The sequence below is a fragment of the Pleurodeles waltl genome, chromosome 8, assembly GCF_031143425.1.
Source record: "Pleurodeles waltl isolate 20211129_DDA chromosome 8, aPleWal1.hap1.20221129, whole genome shotgun sequence".
NCBI classification, from domain to species: Eukaryota; Metazoa; Chordata; class Amphibia; order Caudata; family Salamandridae; genus Pleurodeles; species Pleurodeles waltl.
This window is the reverse complement of record NC_090447.1, coordinates 461,441,336-461,461,970: the sequence shown is the minus strand read 5'-3', so window position 1 is coordinate 461,461,970 and position 20,635 is coordinate 461,441,336. Positions and strand designations below refer to the sequence as shown.

Here is a 20,635-nt window from a genome sequence, read left to right as displayed (position 1 = left end):
CATCATGCTTTGTTGAATAACATCATCCTGCACCATCATTGGGCACTCCCGCTTCCAGTGTCCAACGACCCCGCAAGCATGACAAGGTAACAGCTTCTTCATTCCCTGTGCATCGTTTTGAACCACTACAGTGTTCAAGTCTGGACCGCGTACACAATACCTCCTCGACCTCTACCTCTCACCTGTGCCTGAAACATCCCGTTTCCCTGCGGCTGCTGTACCATCTTCTGTAGAAAACCTCCCTGCATCCCTGTCTGTGCTGCCTTAATTTGCATCACCATCACTTTCTCCTTCAACTTTCTCTGCTTCAACTCAATCTCATCGCTGCAGTACTTCGCATACTGCAACACCTCATCAATCGGCTTTGCTTGCCAGCAAATCAAATGATTCTTAATCATCTGGCCAATCTCAGGTCTCAACCCTTCCACGAATCTGAATACAAGGTGGTTCATGTCCTTTGCCTCAATAACCTCTGTGCTGCTGTAATGTTTAAAAGCCTTCAACACTCTCTCATATTAGGCATGTATCGACTCCTTGCCTTCCTGAGCCGTTCAATCAATCCTTTGCCAATCAATATTCTTAGGCGAAACTCTCATTTTCAGAAACTCAGTCACCTTATAATAATACTTCAGCACATCAGGTGACGGCGCACCTGTGCTTCTGTCCCTTGCTGGTTCCTCAGTCGGCCAATCTACGCTCCTTTTGCACTCAATCCACAAATCAGCTGGAACTATGATCTCAAAGAGAGTGTTCAGGGTCTTCCCAAAGACACTTCGCAAGCTTCACAAACCTGTCTGTCTGCTGATACCACTCTGTTGGTTTCTCCCTCAGCCTGGGGAAATCATTCATAAATGACAGAATATCACCTCTAGTCCACGGTACATGGACAAGAACCCCTCCAGCAGTCTCTCTCATTGGTAACATCTTTACCGTACTTGTATCCGGTAATGTTTTAGCTGACTGCTCTATACAATCACTCTTCCTCTTGTCCCTTTTCTTTGCCCATATGCCTTCCCACTTCTCTAAGGCTCCCTAACTTGTGCACTTTGCAGTATCTCCTTGAGGTGTGCTTTCATTCCAGTAGACCTCATGTGTTCAAAATCCTTTGGCTCAAAGTCTAATCTGTAACTTCTCTTCAAATGTTTGTTATTCTCTAAGTCTATACCGTACTTGTCTGCCAAATTTGCCAACCTCTGGTGCACCTTGCTCACTTCTCTAGTGATCTTTGGACACAAGTACCTCAATTCTGCTTCCGTGTATGACTCTAGCCTGTTCACACCCATGTTCCCTTCAACAAGTTCATTGGCTTTCATACCCAACCTCACATGGTTCAGGTACTTGTCTCCTTCTGCTCTCCCTGCTGCTACAGGAGCAGTCTGTGGAGTATTAAGCTTATCTAACCAGTCGGTCAGCTGTTGTGCTTTTAAACCTTGCAATGAGATATTCCCAGCTTGCACTAAAGGTGTCTGTGGTACATTCGCATTCGAGATCTGCGGTGTCAGCAGTCTCGAGTCTGACTGTCTCATGGCATCTGGAGGAGCCCCAATCGGACTGAAATCTAACAAGGATCTAGATCCTTCAAATGTCAGTTCCACTGGAATCGTCCCTTGGGCGCTTCCTACGAACCCTCCTCTTGTCGTATCTTGTGTCATTACCCCTTGATCGCATACTCTTGGCTTCGCCTGCGCATACAATGGTACTGGTGGACCAACTGTAATAGGCAAAGATATGGCATCTGGTGTTTGTCTGTTTCCCAAAACCTGTGGAAGACTAACTCCCATATTCTGGCTCATCACTGGTGTCATGTCTGACTGCGGTCCTGTGACCGAAGTATAACTCGGGATCATTTGCGGCTGCACCTGGGGCAGTAGAAGTGGAGTTGGTTCAGTCTGAATCAACTTTGGTCCCGCATATACCGGCTCTGTCGGCACCATCAGATTAGTGGCAGTCTCTAAAGTGGGTACATCAGGGTAAAGCCTCTGAACCTGTGGCGGTTGCAACTGAGGTTGCATAACCTGGGGGGTGGGCCTGCCAAAACTACTCTGCATCGGGACGTGTGTCGAGACAGGACTAACCTGTGTCAGATTCATTGTCGATTTCTCTTGTATCGGCCCTGTAGGACATGCACTGTTACTCAAGCCATTTTTGTCTGCCACATATGGTGGTGGACGATCATTTAGTAACTGATTAAGGAATTCATCATCGTCTGAGTCCTCTGTCCCTATCGAGGACTTTCTAGTTTCTTTGTCTCTGGAAGGGCTTTTGTCAGTCTACGAGTAGCTTTCCTCCCTTTGCCTTCACCCTCTTGGGCTATCACTGGAAACAGCTTAACCCCGTCTAATGTCTCTCTTCTCCAAACTTTCTGTACACAATCCCATCTAGCCTCTGCTAGTGTCTTTTCTGCTCTCCTCATTCTCCTCTCAAATTTCTGTCGCTGTTGCTGTCTTGCCATTATCTCCCAGATTGCTAACGCTTCAAACTGTGCTGGTCTCGGAGGGGGCTTCAGATCATATAGCACCATCCTCAAATTTTCCAAAATCCTCAAATTGAACGTCCCATTTACAGGAAACTCTAGGCTCCCACTTTTCCCCATCGCTTTGCACCATTGCTTTAGCCAAAGACATGGCGCAGCACCCTTTTCCTCCATTACAATATAAGCCTCCCCTACACTCGCGGTAATATATACGTCTCTCCTCAAAGCGCTCTTTAAAGCCTTGAAAATTTTCATCTTTACGTCTTTTATTTTGTTCACAATCAGATCAGGAAGTGACTTTGATTCCCAGAATTCTCTTTGCCTACCTTCTCAACCATTTGCCTCTCACGGACGGCTGCCAATCCGTGCGCGTCCCTTCTCACTAACTAACCTATCCCAGCGTGGCCCCAATGACGTCTGCGGCTGACAAAGTCTTGCGGCTCGTCTTCCCACTCTCGACTCACACAAAACTAATGCAATATATTGCGAGCACCAACCAAAATAAAACTCAAATTTGCTGGTTTACTACAGGAAGGGTAACACAATCGCTTCAGAACTTTACAGAGATTTCGCTTAGCCTTGGCCGCTACTCTCTCCTTCTCAGATCCCGCACTCGCACGCAAAATTTGACCCGCAAATTCTACTCTCAACTTGTCAATGGATTATTGTTCTAGTGCACTGTAGAACTCACCAAATCTCCATCGAAGTTTTCATTCACTCACTTTGACTCAAACTCGACTTGTCGACTTCACTATCGACCTATTAAACCGCACAAATTACAACATAAACCAAGTGTCTCATACACTTATCAATATACCCTGGAGTCTAAGACCACGCAGGATTTGTACATCATCAACAACCACGTGGACACTTTTGAGCACAAAGCGCCACACTCACGTGAAGTTCACCGACTTCCCTACTCTCATACTGCGGAGTATGCCCACTCCTACTAAAACATCATCATCTGGCCTAAAATCCTCACAAACATCACAATTCACCTTCTATATGCATAAGCTGTGCAAGCGCAAAACCTACTTCATTCACACTATCACTAGAACGCCAAGAACATATTCAAACTCCCTTCAGCAAGCTCCGAGATTCCGGGAAAGTCATTTGGTACTTAGGGACATATCATCCCTCCAATTTGCATCATTGAAAAAGGAAAAAAAAACACTAAACCCAATTTATTCGGTACACCTTGCCTACTACCAAACCCTCCGTACCAGGACCTCAAAGGACCAACCCCATTAATCTCTACCAAAACTGTTGATCTTTCGCACCGGGGCCCCAAAGGGCCATACCATCCGTACTGCTACAAAAACTGTTAATTATCGCACCCCGTGATCCTTCGTACTGGGGCCTAAAGGGCCAAACCATCACCTCTGCTACCAAAACTGTTAGCGCGTCAGAGCCTTAATAAGTAAACTTACAAGGAGACGCGTCTAGGTCGACAAACCTTTGGACCGCGTTTGGAGACTTCCCAGTAAGAAATATTTTCTCACATCATCAACCAACAATATCAATAAATAATCAATAATGACAATCGCTAATCAATGAATAATCAATAAGAATCAGAAATTGGACACACCATGAGCTTTCAGTCATGAATAACCACACCAGTTTAACTGAGTGTTAGGATATTTATTTCCCTATTAGTTACAATCTGATATCATGTCTATTAGTCTCAATAGCAATTAACTCATCAGAAAACGCTACCGATTTGCAAACAGAGCACAACTTAATCAATGCGTAGACTATATTCATTCAATATTTAGGCACATCATTAATCTGAATCAAACTTAGCAGCATCTCATTAGTACATGAATCAACAAAGCAAGATCTCAATCATTTGTCTATTTGCACAAGGTATTTGTGAACACCTTAACTAACCTCAAATTAGCATTAGCATGCTGGGCTTCATGCAAAACATTTAGTGAACACAAATTTGGAAAACATCTAAACTAAGGCCTCTATCAAAATAGCAGTTGGTACCTAGAAAGAAAAGGCAAACAGACAATCACAATTTGCATCGGATAGTTACCAATCCAACAGATCAGCAAGCAGCGTCAGTCTTCGTCCTCAGGACATCAGTCGATTCACCATCAGCAGAGATAGGACGGGCAAAGTCTCAAGATATCATAGCTAAGGAACGGATAACTTCCCTCAGATGGAGGAGAAGATAATATCAAGCAAAGATGGGCAGAGGATGGTTTAAGGTGACAGGACAACTAAACTAAAATATGGCAACTGGCAAAAGTCCTCTAGCAAAAGTCTCATAGCAAAGGAATGGCAAAATGGTAGAAGTCCTGGTTTTTCCTTGTGTCACGCCGTTAAATCAAAACTGTCTAACTATTCTCTAATTCCTCATTGGATAAAGTTTGGTGCATCCTTATCTCTGTCTAATAATTTGGTAAGCACCTTGCTAGAATTTTCCACACCTCACAGTTCCCACATCACGGATTGGTTTATGTTATTGACGTCGTCAATGGTTGGAATGTCAGGTAGAAAATGTTACACTTTGCGCTCCAGTGTCTTCATTGTCTTCTCCTAGGAGATTTAACCTTGCACCTGTTATGAGTTACACTGTTGCATCTAGCAAGAACATCGCCTTGAGCAAGCCAGTTCTCGTGAGAAAGAATTTACTATGGCTACACACATATAGCTCCTGGAAAAGTACAACTTCGTGTCCTTCAGGGAAAACAGCACACAACATGTTAAAAAATGTAATTCAATCTGAGGCCATGCAACTACGCCCAAGCCCATGCTAAGTTAAGGCCCTTTTGTTTAATGAAGCAAATTCTTAACACATAACCCTAATTATGATATACTAATACAAATTCAAACATTATTGCATAATAATTCAGACTTAACAAGCCTTTTCATTAGTCTTCGTATACATTGGTAACCACTCCCCGTGGGCACATTTCAAACGTGTGCATTATTTTCTATGCTAACACATTTTCTATGCAGCTTCATCACACAATATATTGCAAGTTTTCGTATTAATATTGCTTTTAAAGGACACACTCCAATAGTACATAAGTACCATACACTAGGGATTTACATGGGGGCACCAGTATGCCAAATGTGGTGTGTGCAAAGTCCTAAGCAACCAAATTTAGAGGGAGAGAGCACAGTCACTGGGGTCCTGGTTAGCAGTATCCCAGTGAGCACAGTCAAAACACACTGACAGTAAGCAAAAAGTGGGGGTAACCATGCCAAAAAGAGGATACTTTCCTACAATCATGTTTAGTGAAAATCTCTGATTTCGAAGCTTGGATAGGTCATTAGCCAATGGAAACAATTCTGATTGCAATTCCTCATGTTGTAGTCTTGCCGACAGTAATGTTACCCATCTAAGGTGGAGACATCTTGTTTGCATCATTTTATTTATTGCAAAAATATTGTTATTACTAAATGTTATTATATTCCTTAACCTATGTACCTTTTAAAAAATATATATTTTTATTGGATTTTAGTCCTAAAGCACAACACTACTTAACATTGTCCGTTGACAACAGTCAATCATGCAAACATAAAACTTACAGACTCTACCACAGTGATCTTTGAAGGCAATCTTCCATGACCAGCTGATGTACCTCCGCCCAGACCTGCCCCACACCATTACTGTTGCATTTATGGCGGCCCCTTGAACATCGTGGTACTGTTCCTATGGGCTGTTTCTGTGCGCTGCCACCCACCCGGGTCTTATCTCCATGCCTGCCCCTCCTATCCTAGCATCCCACTTAGTCTGTGGAGACCTGTTCATTATCTCACCTGTCCAGCTCCCATGAACCCTGGATTTTCTCGAATTTCTTTGGGCAGCCCCTGTCTTTATAAATCTCCTATTCATTATTTTGCATTGTGCCGTTCCTTCCATCCACCTTCCCAACGATGAGAGGTCTTCCCTTCCCCAGTGCTGGACGAGGTCTCTTTTAGCTACCATGAAACCAGTTTTCACCGGGTGTTTTTTATATCTTGTTAGGTCTGTGGGCCCCCAGATTCCCAACACAACCAACTGGGGGCTGAGCACAATAGGTGCTCCCCTATCCCCCTTTTAGAGATGCCTGTACCGCAGTCCAGAATATCTGTCTGTGGGCCCCCAGATTCCCAACACTACCAACTGGGGCTGAGCACAATAGGTGCTCCCATTGCCCCTTCCAGAGATGCCTGTACCACAGTCCAGATTATCTGTATCCCAGGGCACTGTCACCATGTGTGAATAAATGTGCCCTCTGGCCCACATTTCCAAGGACAATAAGGGTTCTTGACCTTCCCAATTTTGTGAAGCAGTGTTCTAGTGTAATGTGTTCTTTAAAGCAATTTAAGTTGAATGAGTTGGTAGCTTGTTTTGATGGCCACCCCTGATGGGAATCTCAATGCCTCCTGCCAATCATCTTCCTTAATATTTCCTATATCTCTGCCCCACTTTTCCTTAAGGGTTCTCAGAGACCCCTGTGTGTTTTGCATCAGTTTGCCATATGTTAAGGATATTCATTTATGTGTTACATGCCCATCTAGCAGTCGCAATTCCAAAGTGGAGTCCTCTTGAGTTTCTTCATCTTTAGTTATTAAGGGCATGATTCTGTAATTATAGTAAGTGCATTGATAAGGATGTTGTTTTAGAACTGTATTTTTTGGGGAAGGATATGTGTTTTGTGACGTGCTTAGGGAGTCTTTTAATGCAGAGATATGCTCACTCTGACCATTGCTTTTGGTTGAAAAGGTGAGACAAGTAGTTTTCTAAAAAGAGACAGTTGGAGTGGATGAGTTGCACAGAGTAGACGTTTTCTTGGTTGGTGTCTTTCATCAAATAAAGTTCTTTCTATTGTACTGGAAATTATGACGCGTCTATTGAAAAATTTAACATGTATATAAATAACGTGGCCTAAATGTACAATTGAAAATGTTAAAATGTACTGTAATTGCCAAAGAATTTGAAAATGGAAGCTAAAAATTAAATTAGTATCCTCACATTTATTTGTGGGACCAGTGCAGATGCATCAAACCGTACATAGTATAGACGATGTGTGGCTTTAACCAAAATAAGAAAGGCTCCAAACTTCCTTTTAAAAGTTACATTTTTTTTATTTATATTTGTTTGCAAAGGTGTGTATTTGTTTGATGAATGCTTGTTTCTGTATTTTTTTGTGTATTGTTTTGCGTTTAAATCATTGACAATGTTTAGGCCAAGATCCCCGGCTTCCAGTAATGACTCAGTGGAGGGGTCCCGGATTCCAATAATGATTCAGTGGGGGTCCCCAGGTTCCAGTTCTGATAAAGTGGTGGTCAAAAGGTTGAGAACCACTGACTTAAGATAACTCTAACAGACGAATGTTTATGGTTTTGTACATTTAAAATGTAAGCCTAACTACAACGTCCCTGTAACCTTTGATTTTTTCAGTGAATTTCTAAGGCTTTAATTCTATTTCCTAACTATAACTTCCCTGTAACCTTTGTTTTTTCAGTGAATTTCTATGTTTTTGAACATATAGTAATTTTCATTACTATACATTAATTCTACCACTGCCGCTCTCGGCATTTGGACGTGCGCAGCAGGGATTGGCTGCAGGGCCTGGCCCTGATAACCACCCAAACCAGTGCAGTGTGGGTTGGCCGCAGGGCCTGCAGCCAACCCCCATAACCATCTAACACTGCACAGGTGAACAGCCTGGTTCTTTTTGTGTGAGAATAGGTGTGAGAGGGTGTCTCTGGGTTAGAGTGTCTGCCTGGGTGTGAAAGTGGGTGCGTGAGGGTCTGAGTGGTTCTGTGAGTGGGTGCATGAGGGTCTGTGAGTGGGTGTGTCAGTGTCTGAGTGAGTCTGTGAGTGGGTGCATCAGTGTCTGAGTGGGTCTGTGAGTACATGCGTGAGGGTCTGAGTGGGACTGGGAGTGGCTGCGTCAGTGTCTGAGTGGGTCTGTGAATGGGTGCATGAGGGTCTGAGTGGGTCTATGACTGAGTGCGTGAGGGTCTGTGAATGGGTGCAACAGTGTCTGAGTGGGTTTGTGAGTGGGTGCATCAGGGTCTGAGTGGGTGCATGAGGGTCTGAGTGGGTTTACGAGTGGGTGCATGAGTGTCTGAGTGGGTCTGTATGTGGGTGTGCAAGGATATCAGTGCGTCAGTGTGAGTGGCTCTGGGAGTGGGAGCATGAGTAAGTGGGTCTGTGAGTGGGTGCATGAGTGTCTGAGTGGGTCTGTGAGTGGGTGCGTGAGGATCTGAGTAGGGCTGTGAGTGAGTGTGTCAGTGTCTGAGTGGGTTTGTGAGTGGGTGTGTCAGTGTCTGAGTGGGTCTGAGTGGGTGCATGAGGGTCTTAGTGGGTTTACGAGTGGGTGCATGAGTGGATCTGAAAGTGGGTGTGGGAGTCCATGAATGGGTCTGAGTGGGTGCACGAGTGTCTGAGTGGGTGTGTGAGTGGGTGCATGAGGCTCTGAATGCACATATGAGTGAATGAATTAGTGTATGAATGAGTCTTCACATTTTAAATTTTATTTTTGTGCTTATTCATGATAAATCTTCATTTATCTCAATTAATCTTCATTCATCACAAATATGTTGCATGGTGAATAAAAATAATTTTAAACCTCTAATTTGACCCTCAAAAACTCCTATATCACACTCCTGGGGCCAGGGTACCTCCACCCTGACCCGTTATGCTACTTTTCATTTTGTTTTTCAGCCCCATGGACCCTCTCCCATAACATAAAATGGCGGCTGTATCTTTCTTTTCAGGCTGTGGCCAGACAATTACAGCACTTCTGTTCATGCGTGCATTCACAAATATTTGCGATATATTCACAACCTCAGATATGCAAATTTGGATTTTCTCTATTTTCTCGTAAACTACTGAATGGATTTACGCACGGAAAGCTAGCTTTCTGCCAAATTTAGCTGTAGTCGTGCCTAAATGTCCTATGGGAATTAACATGGGAAACACAACTTTTTGGACCCCTCTCCTCTTTTTCCCGGCCTCCGCTTGATGGATCTCCCCAAAACTTTCCGTCTGCAACAAGCATCAACGGGCCTATATATAAATGCGCCTTGGGGCCTGAATGCAGATGCTAAAATTCCTTGTACATTTAACTTGAAGATACATGAGACTTGTTGTTCTATACTTTGTGATTGATTATGAAGTAGATTGTTGAAGTGATACTGTTATATAATGATTTTTGGATCAGCTGTGTGCACTAGCTGAGGGCAGCCCATTTAGGTGGGTGAATGTATGGAGCCCGAGGACTGAATTTTATGGAGGTAGTTGCACTTATTTGCACATTGCACTTGTTTGCGGTTTTCACATAACGGCAAATTGCATTTTAGTGTTGCATGCAGCACAAGGTTATCAAGACAAGAACAGACTATGGACTTCAATAGGTATTCTGCTTCAGGGAAGTCTAATACAACATAACACTAGGAATTCCTCAATAAATAGGGGGCTTTCAGTACAATATGATGAACTACGATTTGCTGTCTTACATCTTCTAGTGATTTTCTTATGACATCTTCTTGTGAGATTGTTCAAGTGGTACTGTGGTATCATGTATTTCTGATGGATACAACTACCTGTGGATTCCTCACCTAATGAATTCTCCCATGGCGCCAACATTCGACGGAAATCTTCTTCCTAGCTTCTGCACGTCGACGAGGACGTCACATTAGCCCACGCGACTCCGTCTGACGTCATACAGGCAATAAGAGGTCCTCGCCGACGTGCCGACGTCAGTTCCCTTTTTTCCGTGCATTCGAAACGGTTATCTTCGAGGGAGCTACTGTTACTTTCATAGTTACAGTGTATTTTCTGCTGCGTGGATTTTCTCTGCGGTAATTATGTCTCAAGGAAGTCGGGTTTCAAGCCATGTCGAGAGTGTGGGGGCAAGATGTCCGTTACTGATCCTCACTCCGACTGTTTATGGTGTTTAAGCTCCGACCACGACGTCGCAACATGTGATTCATGTCAGCACATGAATCCGAAGGCCCTGAAAGAACATGAGGCTAAACTATTCATGGCGAAGTCGAAAAGGAAAGAGAAAAAACATCATAAGAAGTCTTCTTCGCCAAGGTCTCATCGGCGTCATCGAGACTCCCGGCGCCGTAGGGATTCACGGCGCCATTGCAGCAAGGAGTCTCGTTCGAGGTCGCCTTCGGCTCGGCGTCGGAAGACTTGGGAGGTCAGTCCCACGGTCACGCCACATCCATCGACGCCGTTGTTTTCTCCAGCGTCACCGACTTCGCCTGCACAGGCTTCTGTGATCGAGGTGACGCAGCCTCAGGTGTTTTCTCCGGCGTCACAGACGTCGAGGCTGGCGTCGGGGTCGCCTTCAATCCAGGCACCCCAGTATCCGGCTTTTCCGGCCCCTGGAGCCGATAATACCGCATTTCTGAATGCGATGTATACCATCTTCCAACAGATGGCTCCAGGCGGTGCTCTGGCTGGTCCTTCGGGGCCGTTGGCTTTTTCCTTGGGTGGTCCTGCGCCTCTACGGCCGGCACCCTTTATGCCCTTTCTCCCTTTAGGGAATGTGGGCTCGGCGCTGGTGTCCGCTCCGGTGGCTCCAGAGGTTTTGGCCCCGGAGATTTCCATCCCGTCGACTTCAGGATTTCGTCCTGTGACCCCGGCGGGTCCATCGGAGACTCCAAGACGTGACTTTCTTCGTCCGGCTCCGACTTCGGCGCCGAAGCTGCCTGTGGCGTCGGATGGTTCCGGAGATCGGCGCCGATCCTCGACTTCGGCGGAGTCCATGTCGACTCCGCGTATCGAAGAAAGACTGCACTCGAGAAGGCGTGCTCTCCGTCTTTTGGAAGAGCAAGAGTACCAACGAGTCTTGGAGGAAGGAGAGGTTGAGGACTCTGGTGATGGACTTCATGGTCTGGATACAGCCAGTGGGCTGGATACTTCCCCTGAGTGGGACCTATCATCTCCAGGGGAATAGGCTGCTACCTTTCACGCTGTGGTAAGAAAGGCAGCTAACTTTCTGGACTTGCCTTTGCCGGTGGCAGAGGCGAAGCAGAATTTGCTGACTGAGGTACTACATCCGGCCTCTGCTGCAGCGGAGCCTCTTTTGCCATTCAATGAGGCTTTGCTTGATCCAGTGTTAGAGGTGTGGAAGAAGCCAGTATCTTCCTCGGCTGTTCATAGGGATGTGGCCAGGAGATATCGGGCTGCACCATGTGACCCTGGCTTTCTGTCTAGACACCCTACGCCGGAGAGCTTGGTGGTGCAAGCCTCCTGTTCCTCTAGGTCAGCGCCTGGATCTTTCCCGACGGTACCAGGGGACAGGGACTCCAAAAAGTTGGACGTGCAATCTAAGAAGATATTTTCGTCTTGCAGTATGGCATTGAAGGCCACCAACGCGACTTGCATTCTGGGGAGATACATCCATGCTCTTATGGACGACATATCATCTTCATATACGGAGCTTCCCCAGGGACTTTTGAACATTGTCTCGGATGCCCAGGCTGCCGCAACCCAGATTATCCAGTCTGGGCTGGACACGACCGACTCGGTGGCTAGGGCGATGGGCACGGCTGTGGTGGCAAGGAGACAGGCCTGGCTCCGCAACTCAGGCTTCTCTGCGGACGTGCAGTCGACCCTGTTGGACCTCCCGTTTGATGGGGACAAACTGTTTGGGGCCAAGGCGGATTCGGCCCTGGTGAGGTTCAAAGAAAGCAGGGCCACAGCCAAATCATTAGAACTACAAGCCCCTTCTTCTACCTCCTCCAGATTTTTCAGGAGGTTTTGTGGATTTGGACGTGGCTCTTCCTCCTCTTCCTTTCGGGGGAAATTCCAGCAACCCACCTCTTCCCTCCCCTATAGATCATTTAGAGGGAGAGGTAGGGTCCGCACCAGGGGAGCCTCTCAGCAGCACTCTGCCTCTTCCTCGTCCTCTGGAGGGGTGCAGCAGGGAAAGCAGCCTTAGGCTTCCACCATTTCCCACTCACTCCTCTCCTGTAGGGGGAAGGTTACGGCATTTTCTCCACAAGTGGGAGACTATTACATCGGACACTTGGGTTATCAGCATTGTGGGAAAAGGCTACACCCTTCCCTTTCGGAAGTTTCCGCCCCCCCATCCCGCCCCGCCCATCTTATTGTTCAGAAGAACACCTCCTGTTGTTAGAACAGGAGGTTCAAGTCCTCCTGTCAAAGGGCGCGGTGGAGTTGGTCCCAGAGCAGGAAAGGGGTCGAGGTTGTTACTCAAGGTACTTCCTGATTCCCAAGAAGGATGGTCGGTTGAGACCAATCCTGGATCTGAGGATCTTGAATTGGTTCCTCAAACAGGAAAAGTTCAAGATGCTGACCCTAGCTCAGGTGCTTTTGGCGTTGAACAAGGGAGATTGGATGGTGTCTGTCGACTTGCAGGATGCTTATTTTCATATCCCGATACTCAAGTCGCACAGGAAGTATCTCCGGTTTGTTGTAGGGTCGCAGCACTATCAATTTGCGGTCCTCCCGTTTGGTCTTACTTCAGCACCTCGAGTCTTCACAAAGGTGATGTCGGTGGTTGCGGCAGAGCTCAGAAGGAAGGGGATAGCAGTATTCCCTTACTTGGACGACTGGTTGATCAAAGCCAAGTCCCCGGAGCTTGTGTCGCTTCATCTGCAGTCAACAACCCAGTTGTTGTTCGACCTGGGCTTTTCGGTGAACGTGCCCAAATCTCACCTGGAGCCCTCTCAGCACCTCCTGTTCATAGGGGCAGTACTGGATACAACATTGAATCGAGCCTTTCCTCCACCTCAGCGGATTCAAGATATTCAGGAGTTGGTTCCAATGTTTCGAAATGGAGCGGTAGTTCCAGTCCTCAAGGTCCTTCGTCTGCTCGGTCTGTTTGCCTCCTGCATACTATTGGTCACGCGTGCTCGCTGGCACATGAGGGCTCTTCAGTGGTGCCTCCGAAGGCAGTGGTCTCAACACAAAGGAGATCTCGAAGGTGCTGTCAGGATCTCCAGAGATGCTGCTGTGGACTTGAAGTGGTGGATTGCGGGCAACAATCTTTCACAAGGAAAGCCGTTCACGCAGTCACTACCAGTGACCACGGTTATAACGGATGCTTCCACTCTAGGGTGGGGAGCTCATCTGGGGGATCTGGAGATCAAAGGGCTTTGGTCTCCAGAGAAATAGATTTTTCATATCAATCTGTTGGAGTTGCGGGCTGTACGTCTGGCTCTCAAGGCCTTCCTCCCTTCCCTTCGTGGTCAGTCGGTACAGGTCCTGACGGACAATACTACCGCGATGTGGTACATAAACAAACAGGGAGGAGTAGGGTCGTACCTTCTCTGCAGAGAAGCTCTTCGACTATGGTCCTGGGCAAAGGACCATCAGATTTGCTTGGTAGCAAATCATCTGGCCGGGGTCTTGAATGTACGTGCGGACAGTCTCAGTCGCCATTTCTCGGCCGACCACGAGTGGCGTCTCCATCCAGATCAAGTCCGTTTAATCTTCCAGATGTGGGGGTTTCCTCGGATAGATCTGTTTGCCACTCAGGAGAATGCGCACTGTCCGTTTTTCTGCAGCCTCCAGTATCCGGTGCAGGAAGCGTTGGGGGACGCGTTTCAGATAACCTGGTGCGACCAGTTGCTTTACGCGTTTCCCCCCATACCCTTGATTCCTCGAGTATTGAGGAAAATTCGCCAAGACCGGGCTCAAGTCATCTTAATAGCTTTGGATTGGCCAAGGAGGGTGTGGTATTCTGACCTTCTCCAACTCTCGCTGTGCCCTCCGCTCCGTCTCCCTCTCAGGGCAGACCTCCTCTCACAGTCACAGGGGCAGGTTTTACCTCCAGAGTCTGCACCTACATGCCTGGGGATTGAACGGGGCAACCTGAGTTCCTTCTCTCTCCCGCCTGAGGTAGTGGATGTTATATTAGCGGCCAGGCGACACTCCACTAAATCTATCTACGCTAATAGGTGGTCTGAATTTGTTATGTGGTGTGGAGAGAGACAGATTGATCCCTTACATGCTCATCTGTCAGATGTTTTGTCTTTTGCTTTGTCACTAGCGCAAGAAGGTTGTGCAGTGGCTACTATTAAAGGTTATTTGTCTGCCTTGTCAGCCTTCATTTGTCTTCCAGACCAACCTTCGTTATTTAAATCCCCTATTGTTCTTCGATTCTTGAAAGGTCTTCTAAATAAATATCCTCCAAAACCATTCGTTATGCCTCAATGGGATTTGTCCTTGGTCCTGACTTTCCTGATGGGGTCCCCTTTCGAGCCTATGCATTCTTGTCCCTTAAGGTACTTAGTTATTAAAACAGTCTTCCTGGTGGCTATAACATCTGCAAGGAGAGTGAGTGAGTTGCAGGCCTTATCGGTAAAACCTCCTTATATAGCTTTTTATGGGGATAAGGTGGTGTTGAGGACCAAGGCTGCTTTCCTCCCGAAGGTTGTTTCACCCTTCCATTTGGCCCAGACAATTACTTTGTCCACGTTCTATCCTCCGCCTCATCCTTCGAAAGAGGAAGAGAGACTGCATCGATTGGACCCAAAGAGGGCGTTGAGTTTCTACATTGATAGAACGAAGGATTTCAGGCTGGAGGACCAGCTGCTCATCGGATACGTGGGCAAGAGGAGAGGAAAGGCAGTCCACAAGAGAACACTCTCCAGGTGTGTTGTTCTTTGCATTAAAATTTGTTACTCTTTAGCAAAGAAGGATCCTCCTGATGGTTTTAGAGCTCATTCCACCAGAGCTAAGTCGGCCACTTCAGCCTTGGCCAGAGGTGTTCCTGTGGTCGACATCTGTAAGGCCGCAACTTGGTCGTCCCTTCACACTTTTGCGAAACATTACTGTTTGGACTCTGAGGTCAGAAGGGACGGCCATTTTGCACGGTCGGTGCTGCAGGATTTCTTGGTTTGACCATCCAGGCTCCCACCACCGGGCGCGGTACTGCTTTGGGACTCTATTCATTAGGTGAGAAATCCACAGGTAGTTGTATCCATCAGAAGAACGAGTTACTTACCTTCGGTAATGACTTTTCTGGTGGATACATTAGCTACCTGTGGATTCCTCACGGTCCCACCCGCCTCCCCGTTGCCTTTTTGGTCTTACCAAGTAATCCTTGAGTGTGCTCCTCTTGGTCTTTAAGACTGCAATGGATTTTGTATATATGAATACTTGTGTATATATATATATATATATATATCTTTGTGTATATACATAATTAGTATATATATATTTTTTTTTTTTTTTTTTTTTTTTTTTAAAGGAGTTATATTAAATCTACAGCCATTCCATTGCAATGTTGTGTGATTTACAATGTTATGGGATGTTGCCTTGATCTTTCATTGCATTGGGTTATTGTTCTCATGCACGTAAAAAATGTTGGTACTGACGTCGGCACGTCGGCGAGGACCTCTTATTGCCTGTATGACGTCAGACGGCGTCGCGTGGGCTAATGTGATGTCCTCGTCGACGTGCAGAAGCTAGGAAGAAGATTTCCGTCGAATGCTGGCGCCATGGGAGAATTCATTAGGTGAGGAATCCACAGGTAGCTAATGTATCCACCAGAAAAGTTGTTACCGAAGGTAAGTAACTCGTTCTTTTGGACTAGATGCATGCAAAAGCTCAGGCTAGACTAATTAAGTAGATAAATGCATAAATTCCTGGGCTGAAGCATGTCTTGCACTATTACACTTTGTGCTTGTAATTGCACTTATTTGCACATTGCATATGATTGCGATTTGCACATAACTGCATATTGCACTTTAGGCAGCGCTTCTTCGTGGTTTGCACAGGGCAGATCAATAGAACATAAACCTGGGAGGACTCCAACAAATAGGGGGGCTTCCAGTACAGTATGATGAAACAAGATCATTTGCTCTTTATTTTGCAAGTGACTTTTTTTATGAGATTGCTCAAGTGGAACTGTCATATAAAGAATTTGTGGATTAAGGACATGCAGAAGCTCAGGGCAGATTAATCAAGTGGATAAATGTATAATGCCGTGGGCTGAAATATGTCTTGCACAATTGCACTTTGTGGGTGTGGTTGCACTTACTTGCATTTTGTACATTATTGCAATTTGCACATAACTACATATTGCACCTTAATGTTCCAGTTGCGCCTTTCGATATTTTGCATTTTATTGTATATAATATTTTGAGTGTTTTCAATAGTGGATCTTCTTTTACTTCTTTTGAATCCTTTATCCTTTCCTCCCTTTTTCCTCAATTAAAAACACATATCGAGTGGGATATGATATACATAGATGGCATGAAAAATAATTTTCAAGGATTTTGAGTGCTTGTTTCCTCAGAAAAGGATACTTCTCTGATTTGCTTCTCAATAGACCAAATGCATACATGCACACTAATAATGAAGGTGTTTCATTTAGTGAATATGGTTGTTGGTCGAGGGGAATGAGATAAGCGTGTACTTTACAAGTAAAAGGTACTAGGGCCCCCAGTAATACTTCATTAATGTGTCTATGTGCCCAAGTAGTGCAAATGTCTTGCACAGTCAGATGTTAATAGTGTTTTGTATTGGAATGTGTTCAAAATTTTAGAAAGTTGTTTAACAGAAATGGAGAAAGATTGTAGCGTTCACTAATTGTGATGTAACATGATGGGTTACTCTAAGGAAAATCAATATTACTTGGTAGTTTACAAGTAGAAGGTATTGGAGCCCTGACATATGAATTATTAATGCCTCACTGAGGTACAAAGTATTACACTTTTATGATTGGCACATGCACTTTATGAACTATTACTGACAAAGCAGGCTTCCACAATTTAAATATAGTGAATAGGAGTAGATATGATTAGTAATATGACTGCATATTCACTTTTGGAACTTCATAACAGGGAAATGAGCGTGTTAAATAGATCAACAAATAAATAAAAATTATAAAGTATGAAGTAAGGGAATTATATGTTAAAGAACAAGAGGAATTTTGTCAAGAGAGAGAAAATGAATATGCAATAATCTTCTATAACATCTAGTTGTTTATATCCTGTGGGGTTCTCTCCACTATGGAGGATTTGTTAAGCAAATGTACTGCTTGGTGCTTCCCGTTGTTTTTTGCACGTAATTTATTGGCGTTAGGAGGAGGGGATTGTTTTCCTTCAAGAACACTATGTATTGACAACAACTCTATGGCCAGTCAAAGGCTCCGGACAAAATGCGTCGTCAGTTGTGTTTTCCTGCACTGGAGGATGCTATGAAATAAAATTCAATTGGGTTGGAGTCTGGTTGTGCAGCCTGTTCTTTTTAAGCCAGACCTGGATTCTTGAAGTTGAAACGGGGTGGTTTAGAGACGTCATTCTAGATATATATATATATATATGTTTATATATATATAATCGCTGAGTGGCGTGTCAACATTTAGGGCCTGATTTATAGTTTTGCGGACGGGGTTCCTCACAGTGGAGTTACTCCCATGGACGTCAGTTCACCAAAATGCCAGAGGTAGCAGAAAGTGACATCACGCCCTTTGACCTTCCCTTTCACTCACGCACACACGTGCTTACACATACACACACATTCACACAAACAATGTCTCTCATATAAATACACTCTCACTGGCAAGCATGCACACAACATACATTTAAAAGCACTTTTACTTACCTTAGCTACTAGGGAAGGCTGTATCCCAGCTAATTGTACTTCATTTTTACTACACTAATAGTGAATAAAGTAATATTTTTCACTATTAGTGTAATACAATAAATTGCCAAAAAAGAAGTAGCATGGAGCACTAGCTGACCTGCCCCAGAATTTCTGGCACTGATTTTGCCACCTCTGAGGCCAGCCCTTGCAAAGACATTGTCAAGAGTCGCAAAGGGCAAGCCAGGCGTCACAGCTGCCAGCCCTGGCGACCCCTAAATGACATCCATGGTTACTCACAAACCTGATGGATATTCCACTATGATTCTATTATTTTCTAAGGAAAACATAATACAGGGGATGGGATATCCGTCACGTTTGTGAGGGTGTAACCTGTCTGCCTAAATCTAAATCAGGCCCTTAGACCTATTTCTATGTTAGTGTCCATCCGGTTTTTGGTTATGAAAATCCTGTCACCTTATGCTTGTAGTCAGTGATGGTTGTCCTACTCAGTGACAATGGTGTCCTGGTGACAGAAGCAGGCCCCACGGTCCAGGCGAGCAGCTCGCAATCTGACACAAGCCTCCATGGGAACTGCTTCTTCGCTAGGATGCAAGGCGTAACAGCCAGAGCAACCGAATTTGGAGCTGGAAAAATAGGTTTAAGTCTGCATTGGCTCAACATAATCGGTAAAGTCCCTGCAGGTTCTGAAAGGAAACGCAGTGCCCCGTCACCGTGGCAAGTCAAACAATGGGAGGCCACATCATGGACCCTCTGCTGTTGAAGTTGTGGGCGTTCGCACTCCTGTAAACTAAACTCTCCAGCTGGCGAGAGCATTTCAAGAAGCGGACTTCTGTCCGACATCAAATTATATTTTTCTAATTTGCAGCGACCTTAGTGGGGGATATATTAATTTTGATTCTCCTGAAATGCATGCCAAACCACACAATGCCTCGCTTCCAGTCCTCAAAAAGTACCCTTGTTCAAATGTACGTGGCTGCCGTGTAGAGTAGTTTGTTGAACTTGGTGAACAGGATAATGAGTAAAATACTTATCTACTCCTTCTGTTTCTTAAACACAGGGTCCTGGCATTTGTTGAATGTTCTGCTTCTGGAGTATGCGATTCACATTCTCCAGACGTGTGTCGAGGAAGAGGAGACCGGAAAGCCACTAGAGGAGCTGCCGAGAGATCATTCCCCCGTACAGATAGTTCAGGAATCCACTTATCTCTTGGAGGTGTTCGCCGGCCAGCCTAAAGTGACTGGCGCTCCTGAAGTTACTATTGAAAACAGTAAATGTGAACTTAATTTAAGCAACATTTTGCTCAAGGTCCTAGGATTTCCGGTGGATGCTGCTACTGGTAATAAGGTAACACGTGATGCCAATGTATTTTTCTAGTCGTGTTTTTTCTGTGTGTAGCTGTCTATAAAGTAATTTAGGAATGCTGCCAGAGATGCTTGCACGGTTGTAAAACAGTCTACATTGTATTAGTTTCTTTAAAATATATGCAAAGTTCGGCTGCTGCAAAGAGTTGCAATAACAATAAAAATCCACATTAAAAAGGGAGAAAAAACATAACAAAGTCAGGAAATTGATGTATTCATCCAAAGCACCGTTAAATCATAAATGCAAAGCCCTGGATAACTGCCTGTCCTCGAGACATGAATGGCCATAAAAAAACCGCAAAGCCATTGGCTCTGAAACACAGCTACTATTTTTTAACTTCAAATGAAAAGTAAACCATTCTGTGAGGTTGCCCTGTGTACCCCAGAACCTGGGACCATTACAGAACACATGTGCCGAGGTTCTGTCTGATACGTTATTAAAATCAATTGAATCCTTGGAGGAGCGGTTACAGAGCAGTCCCATCTACTGTATGTGTATTAAACATATCCAATTCAACACACAAAGCACAAATGTTCATGTTGCCATATTAGTAAGGGGAAATACTCACAGAAAAGATTTGAGACTGTTTTCCATTCTTCCATATCTAGTGGCTCAGACAGAGACAGTAAGCAACCAAGGATGAGTGCATCGATATACGCACCTGCCCAAAAACTAAGGAGGCTAATACCAGGGACCTTTTTCGTAGGAGGCAGATGGAGACCAAAGGGGGGCAGGAGGCAGAGCAAAGGGCGAGAAAGAGGGAAGAGGATGGCAGGGGGCCGATAGTAGCCACAGGAGAGCCTTGGGGAGATATAGAAAAGACGCAAGTACTATAGTTGGTGGATTTCAGTACCACACACAAAAATACACATTCTGTTGTAAATGAATCAAAATATACCCTTACACAGGCTGAATCTGATATACTGGTAAAGGGGTCTTTACTTTGGCCCACTACTATCCCCGTCATGTTCAATATTACCATGACACTCAGTCGGTTTTTCAGGAAGATAAACTCAAACATTATTTTGATAAAATCTCATACCTTGGCAAGCGGGATGCCAGTGGACTGAGACCTCCATCTACTTTTTCACATTCAGCACACCTAGTATCTCTCAAGATATTGCCATTTCAGCATATGGCCTTAAGGGATGTTACACAGCTGTTAGCCCAGAAGGAATATATCAAGTTATAATACAACTAAGACAGAAAGCATGGGCAAGAGTTGCTCCGATATAGCCATTAACCCA

The 20,635-nt window shown here is 45.1% G+C and overlaps 1 protein-coding gene across 1 annotated transcript in view; it reads left to right on the top strand.

Moving 5' to 3' along the window:
• RFX8 (regulatory factor X8) overlaps positions 1-20,635 on the top strand; it is a 534,555-nt gene that overhangs the window by 470,182 nt on the left and 43,738 nt on the right. Inside the window, exon 10 of the mRNA XM_069203480.1 lies at positions 19,084-19,370. Within this exon, the coding sequence (XP_069059581.1) occupies positions 19,084-19,370 (287 nt within the window). The remainder of the gene's footprint in view (positions 1-19,083; positions 19,371-20,635) is intronic.